Source organism: Sitophilus oryzae, unplaced genomic scaffold, assembly GCF_002938485.1.
Source record: "Sitophilus oryzae breed Bouriz unplaced genomic scaffold, Soryzae_2.0 scaffold_815_pilon_pilon, whole genome shotgun sequence".
In the NCBI taxonomy this organism is placed as follows: Eukaryota; Metazoa; Arthropoda; class Insecta; order Coleoptera; family Curculionidae; genus Sitophilus; species Sitophilus oryzae.
Window position 1 is genome coordinate 2,993,684 of NW_022147434.1, and position 8,105 is coordinate 3,001,788.

At 32.3% G+C, this 8,105-nt stretch overlaps 2 protein-coding genes across 3 annotated transcripts in view; both read left to right on the plus strand.

Moving 5' to 3' along the window:
- LOC115889533 (protein Wnt-11b-1-like) overlaps positions 1 to 8,105 on the plus strand; it is a 369,661-nt gene that overhangs the window by 167,469 nt on the left and 194,087 nt on the right. The window lies entirely within an intron of this gene.
- Positions 1,470 to 8,093, plus strand: LOC115889530 (heat shock protein 60A). Of its 2 annotated transcripts, none has more exons than XM_030909562.1 (8): positions 1,470 to 1,621; positions 2,023 to 2,196; positions 5,914 to 6,608; positions 6,666 to 6,874; positions 6,926 to 7,086; positions 7,146 to 7,296; positions 7,352 to 7,530; positions 7,596 to 8,093. In XM_030909562.1, exons 2-8 carry the CDS (start codon positions 2,023 to 2,025, stop codon positions 7,749 to 7,751), a joined length of 1,725 nt encoding a protein of 574 aa, XP_030765422.1. In that variant the 5' UTR covers positions 1,470 to 1,621; the 3' UTR covers positions 7,752 to 8,093. The 2 variants fall into 2 exon arrangements, with proteins under 2 accessions (XP_030765422.1, XP_030765423.1); XM_030909563.1 differs by lacking the exon at positions 1,470 to 1,621 and adding an exon at positions 1,835 to 1,969.

Here is an 8,105-nt window from a genome sequence, read left to right on the forward strand (position 1 = left end):
AAGGGTAAACCGCTGGTGTATTTTGGTGGTGTACAAGATTTGCATTATTGGTATTAGTACTAAATTATTTGGCATTACTTTGGCATTAGTGTACAGAAATTCATCAGGAGTTTACCCCTCGAAGTTAATTCAGCATATATGTTTTATATTATCAAATTTAATTTAGCATTTAACTGTAAGCATTTGAAAAGTGTACAATAGTTTATACTTTTCAAATATTCCGTTTTTAAAAATAAACTTTCATTATATTTTTTGCAGTTTTAATTTCGTAATATTTTTAAAAATACATAAAATTTTATATTCACATTTAAACAGCCCGCCTTTTTTGTGGTAGGCAATGCAGATACCTATTTTACCGATAAGGTCTGTCATATTTCGATTAGTTCAGTTAGGGCTCAAGGGTGCGCTACAATCGATCCTCGTTAAACGTGTTGCCTACTTTTGACTATGGAAATGACAACTCTTTTATTTTATATTTCTCTATGATGATAACGCACTTTTCAACGAAGTTGAAGGAAGATATTATAGTGTATCTATCACAATACTTAATAGAACTACTACAATTATTACAAGAAAAACAAAAAGAAGAAATACCCAAATACCCCTTCACCTACTACTCAACTACAAAATAAACGAATATAATCTCTTAAAACACACTACACAACTACTTATTCTTGTATTCTACACTGAACAAATTTATCAAACTTACTAATTTATCAAACAAAAAGAAAAAATAACTAATGGTAGACTACACTAACATGCTACACTAAACACTATAATTAAACTTAATAAATTAATCCAATTTTACACTACACCTTCAAAGAAAAAAGAAATATGAACATTTTCTAAAACTAGAAACAGAACTTCCATACGTGCAACCAGGATAATAGGTCAAGGGGACAAAGAATATAAAATATTTTAAAATGTGCATTCAGAAAGAAAAAATACCTCGAAAATTATCTAAACAAACATTTTTATTTCTTATCAGTGAGAAGCATCGGCCTTGTCGGAATTTGTTGGGTATTTACAATGGTCGAATTGTATAATTGCCAGCTTCTATAGCATATCTAATAGATAAAAAGTAACTGGTCGATTAGTAACCAATTGGCACAGTCCGAAAATTATCGATTTTTATTTTCTCTGTTTTTATTGGTCCTGCCATCTAGTAGTCTTAGTCCATAAACGTCTTAGGTTGATCTACTTTAAAAATATATATACTGTATATATACAAGGCTGTGAGGTAAGACCAGGTAAGAGCGCTCTAATGATGCAGCGAAATAAATCAGTATTGGAGAATATTGGAATAAACAGCGAATTGTAACTGTATAAGTTCGAAAATCGAAAATCAAATATTTTATAGGAACCCTTTTCTTTGTTAGACAACTAGTAATACAGTCTGTTCTGGGTGACATCGGTGACATCTAACATTAAATTTTATTACTAATTCATTCTAGAAAAAGCGATGTCAAAGATCATTTCAAATCAAAAATCATTTCAAAATCATTTGATAAGAGCGGCGACTCGTAGAGTGACGTTGGCGTTCTCGAATACGCGAAAGACCGGTTCGGCTTTTAAAGGTATTTAAGGAAATAAATAGATAAGTGCCCTAACATTTCATAAGGTATGTTTAAACACTCTTATATTTAGTTTAAATTATATGGAATATTTGACATCTTCTACTCATCTAAAATATAATTTGATTTTTACATTGACAGAAATGTCTTGTACCATGTGCTTTATGAAAAATTCAAGCTATTTAAGCTTGGATTTACTGGCATATTAGATAATATAACTAAGAATATATTACATTTTTTTGTATCGCTAATTATAAAACGTGTGGCATACTTTGGGTTCATAATTTTTTAAAATTAACCTTAAATTTTAAACATCAAGTGACCCCTGCTTGTTTAATCTCTTCTCTTGTCAATGCCAGTTAATATTTATTTAAAATAAAACGTGTTCTTCTAAGGTAGATATATTACTTATTTTGATTTTGATTATGTATATTATGTTCTTTTGCAGATGTATCGAGTACCATCTACTGTTCGTTCTCTTGCCCTTCGGAATGCTTACAAACTTAATCAGATCGAAAGGTGGTATGCCAAAGATGTTAGATTTGGACCAGAAGTTAGAGCCTTGATGTTACAAGGGGTAGATGTTTTAGCAGACGCTGTAGCTGTAACTATGGGACCAAAGGTACATATATTTTTTAAATAGTACCTATCGTATGTTTATAAAATAACTAATATAAAAACCCTGACGTACCCTAGTTGTTGCCATTTAACCATGGCAGACTGTATAATTTACTTTTAATGTTTAATCATTTTTTACTATATACTTTTTGCTCTATATTTGCTCTGCTACATTGAGTTAACTTTGGCTGTAATTAATATATTGAAATATTCATGTATTCACTATACAGAATTGTTTACTAAATTTTACTATTACACTCTCAATATCTGCACCAAATAATATATTTTAAAGATGTGTTGCTGGTCCCAGTATGGTCTCAGTGGAGAATATTTGTTGTTGTAGTTGATATACAAGCATTAGGGCATGTGGTTGAAACAGTGAATGTTAATCTGTAAAGTTTTAATGTAAAATTCACCACATTTACAGAGCATAAAACACAAATATTTTTTTCACCTGACATAGCTCTCATGTAAATCTAGTTGTTCCAGCAAATATAATTTTGAATACTTATATCTTTAGTTTATGTATTGTATGTACTAAATTTTTGAGTCAATTTGAACTAGCCAATCCGAATGAGTTGAATCTGTATACAAATATAATATACACAATTAGCCAATAAGTTTTGTTTTTTGTACTTTGAACGGGCTTCAACAGCACCCTCCATTGTGGAGGAAGCTGCATAAGTGGCCTTTTATTCCGATAATTGTTAGAACTTTGTTAATATTGTATTGTAATTAGAACTTTGTTAATATTGTATTGTAATTAACATGTTGGGATAATAAGTGTGTTTATTATTATTATTATTATTATATACAGGGTGGTCTGAATTGTTTTCTGAAAATTTTGGCAGCATATTCTGCAGATAAAATAGGTATGTAAAAAAGTTTATATAAATCTATGTCCTAAAATGCTTTGTTTTGGAGATACAGGGTGTAGAGGTTTCATTTTTATTTCAGTTTTTTTCAAATAATTTCTGAACTAACGTCGATATTTGATTGAAAATTGGTGCGTGGTGCGTGGGTGTTTTTTGACATGAGAAATATGGGATTTTGATGTCAATATGACTCCTATTTGTAGGGGGCGCCACCTACATATGTTTTAACTGTTTTGAAGAGTAATAACTTTTCGTCCGTACTCCATACCTATATAAAACTACTGAGGGTGCATCCACACTATCCTAAAAACGGCGTAACGACCTTGAATAGATTTCCACTAACTCTATTGGCTGAAATTTTTGACAGATGAATTTGACAGATAAAATTTCTGACAGATGAATTTTTCAGCCAATAGAATTGCTGGAAATCGATTCAAGGTCGTTACGCCGTTACGCCGATACGCCGTTTTTAGGATAGTGTGGATGCACCCTGAGTGAAAAAATATACATTTCCGTGATTTTTTACGTAAAAAATGTCTCTTGAGAAAAATCGCTACGAGTAACCATTCTCAAGATATTTAGAATGGAAATAGTCAATATATATCATTATTGATAAAAAAAATAAACATCTTGAGTAGATAGTCCTTTGAAATGATAAATTTGTGGACTTTTTATTTTTTTAAATTAATCATAAATTTTTCTTCAAAAAAATGATAAAAAACAGTTTCTGTTCAACTTTTGGCACAAAAAAATTTCAAATTTATGATTTCAGTCTAATAACTATTTAGTCAGCATGTTTAATTTATGTCAATGAACTATTGATAATTTTGATTCCAAATATCAATGAGAACCATTACTCAACGCAATTTTTTTTTGTAAATGTAAATTTTTTTAATCCGTAGTTTTATGTAGGTAAGGACGAAAAATTTTTAGCCTTCAAATCAGTTAAAAATATGTAGTTGGCGCCCTCTACAAGTAGGATGACTCCTACTTGTAGAGGCCACCTACATATGAAAATTTGATTTTGATGTCAAGAGTCATATTGACATCAAAATCAAATTTCTCATGTCAAAAGTCAAAAAACTCCCAGATATCAATTTTCATTTAAACATAGATAAAGGAAATAAATTTAGATTGGAATGCCCAGGGGCGCTATTCTGTACACGGCATCGACAATCGTCGGTATCGGTAAGTTACGACAGCTCTCGATACGTATTTGTATATAGTAAAAATGTGTTAATTGTTGTTGTCATAGTTACCGATCGGCCCTATGGCAGATATCGCAAATTTGTACCGACGAAAATCGGTATCTCTACCGTGCCCTTGTTAACCCCACGCTAGAGATACCGAGAGTCGTCGGTACAAATTTGCTATAATGACAGCTAAAACTATGACAACAACAATCAACACGACGCTCATTGGTCGTACGTACCGATAGCTGTCGGTAACTTTGTCGGTATCGGTAAGTTACCGACAGCTCTCGATACGTATTTGTATATAGTAAAAATGTGTTAATTGTTGTTGTCATAGTTACCGATCAGAATCGCAAGTTTGTACCGACGAGGATCGGTATCCCTACCGTGCCCTTGTTAACCTCACGGTAGAGATACCGAAAGTCGTCGGTACAAATTTGTGATATCTGTCATAGGGCCGATCGGTAACTATGACAACAACAATCAACACATGTTTACTATATACAAATACGTACCGATAGCTGTCGGTAACTTACCGATACCGACGATTGTACAGAATAGCGCCCCAGGTAATTGTTTTGGGTCGCGACCGTTGTACGCGATCTGGCGCTGCTATAGCGGTTGCTAAGAACAACCGTAAACAAAAACAGAAATAATCTTCTCTCGTCAAAGTCAGAATCTTCAAAAATTATAAAATCTTTCAAAATTTAAACCGCTCTCATTGAAGAAATACCGAAAATTGTTTAAAAGTTAATTTTCAAAGTAATTATTGCTATCTTGTGAGTTTAATTTAAATTTTATTTACTCAAACCCGTGATAATTGTGAAAAAATGGCATTAAAAACTTAAAAAGCTGTGCTGTGAACTGTGGATTGCAAAAACCATCGTGGATCGTGGCATAACGTCGGTTTCCATAGCTATTTCATACATGTCCTTATATAAAATAAAGTTTCTTATATGCAACGCACTGTATTTTATTTATAAAATTAATAGAAAATAATTATAAATTTGAATATTTGGCGACATAATTCCGGAAAAAGCCGAACCGTTCCGAAATTATCAAAAGCTTTGTGTCGCGACCGTTGCAAGAATAGCGCCAAATAGTATTTACATTGTCCTTATGGGCAGTTTTCAATCTAAAATTGTTTCATATATCTATGCATTCCAACTTTGACGTTCCCTCTACAAGTAGGAGTCATATTGACATCAGAATCAAATTTTTCATAGCAAAAAACCCCCAGATAACCAATTTTCATCCAAATATTGACGTTATTTCAGAAATTATTTGGAAAAAGTCGAAATAAAAATGAAACTTTTACACCCTGTATCTCCGAAACGAAGCATTTTAGGACATAAATTTATAAGAACTCTTTTACTTATTTTTATCTGCAGAATATGCTTGTTGAAGTTTCCCGAATACAATTCGGACCACCCTGTATATGTATAAGGTCCATACATAACTTCAATGAGTAATGCATATATTGTATTCAAGACCTATATATTGTTCAAGTATCTTTGCTATATTTATCAAAATTGCTCCCTAAAGAGACAACATACCAAGAACTGATATGGTATATATTTTTATTAGAGGTGTTTATTTTCAATTGAATGGTCATATTTTGATAAATATACTCTAATAGCTTTTTTCTTATAGGGTCGAAATGTTATCATTGAACAATCTTGGGGATCTCCAAAAATTACCAAAGATGGTGTAACAGTAGCAAAAGGTGTGGAGCTTAAAGATAAATTTCAAAACATAGGTGCCAAACTAGTTCAAGACGTAGCTAATAACACCAATGAGGAAGCTGGTGATGGAACCACCACAGCTACAGTTTTGGCCAGATCTATTGCCAAGGAAGGTTTTGAAAATTTAGGTAAAGGTGCCAATCCAGTAGAAATTAGAAAGGGCATTATGCTAGCTGTTGAGAAAATCACAGAAACTTTAAAGACATTGTCCAAGCCTGTTACAACACCAGAAGAAATTTGCCAGGTGGCAACAATTTCTGCTAATGGGGATACATCTGTTGGAAATCTCATTGCTGATGCTATGAAGAAAGTAGGCAAAGAAGGTGTTATCACTGTTAAAGATGGAAAAACTCTTAAAGATGAATTAGAAGTCATTGAAGGAATGAAATTTGATAGAGGATATATATCACCTTATTTTGTCAATACTACAAAAGGCGCAAAAGTAGAATATCAAGATGCTTTAATATTATTTAGTGAGAAAAAGATTTCTTCTGTTCAAAGTATTGTACCAGCTTTAGAATTAGCTAATGCCCAAAGAAAACCATTAATCATCATTGCTGAAGATGTAGATGGGGAAGCTCTAACAACATTGGTAGTGAATAGGTAAGTCATATATAATATAAATTTGTATACATATTTGTTTTTGCTTATATTTTTTAGGCTTCGGATTGGACTTCAAGTAGCAGCTGTTAAAGCACCAGGTTTTGGTGATAATAGAAAATCTACTCTCCAAGATATGGCCATTTCAAGTGGAGGCATTGTATTTGGTGATGATGCAGATATTGTTAAACTAGAAGATGTAAAATTATCTGATTTGGGTCAAGTAGGAGAAATTGTAATCACTAAAGATGATACATTAATTCTTAGAGGTAAAATTAGAGCTTTATTCAAGGATTTTTATACCTTATAGTAAATTATAGGTAAAGGCAGGAAAGAGGATGTAGATAGGCGTGCAGATCAGATCAGGGATCAAATAGACAATACTACATCTGAGTATGAAAAAGAAAAACTTCAGGAAAGGTTAGCACGTCTTGCATCTGGTGTGGCAGTTCTAAAGGTTGGGGGAAGTAGTGAAGTTGAGGTAGGTTTTATTGGGATCTTTTTTTTACCTTTATTATTTACTACGTTGATGTATTTTAGGTTAATGAAAAGAAAGATAGAGTTACTGATGCATTAAATGCTACAAGAGCTGCTGTAGAAGAGGGTATTGTTCCTGGCGGTGGTACTGCTTTGTTAAGATGCTCTTCTAGTTTAGATTCTTTAAAAGCTACAAATAAAGATCAGGAAATTGGTAAGATTGTAACATTTCCCCACCCTCTCAAAAAATAAAAGATTCAATATTTAAGGTATTGAAATTGTAAGAAAAGCTTTAAGAATTCCATGTATGACAATTGCTAAAAACGCTGGTGTTGATGGAGCTGCTGTGGTAGCGAAAGTAGAACAACAATCTGGAGATTATGGATATGATGCACTTAACAATGAATATGTAAATCTATACGAAAGAGGAATTATTGACCCTACTAAAGTAAATTGACTTTTATAAATAAGAATAAGGCGTTTTAAGTTTAATAAAATATTTCTATAATCTAGGTTGTACGAACAGCAATTGTTGATGCATCAGGAGTAGCGTCTTTACTAACGACAGCAGAAGCAGTAATAACAGAAATTCCTAAAGAAGAACCAGCAATTCCAGCTGGCGGTATGGGAGGCATGGGCGGTATGGGTGGAATGGGCGGCATGATGTAAATTATGCAAACAAAAGACATTTACCAAATTATCGTACTATGATAAGAGTGATAGAGTCCTGTTGAAAAGATTTCCTTAAGTGTTTTGACAGGAATTTTTGTGATGTGGAAATTGAATAAGTGCAAATTGTCTTATATGCTAAAACTAGCATGAGTGTGTGGAAATTTTGATTGAAACTATGTTTCAAACAATGAAAATATGAGACTGCCAAGAACCTTTAACAAGTCAGTTTTAATCACATTGATCTGAACTGCATTTAATTGTATCAAAATGTAGCGTTCTTTTTTTTTTAATTTTCCCAATTTGTAAATTGTTATAAAATATAGTTGTTATAATTTTTTACAAAATTAGTTT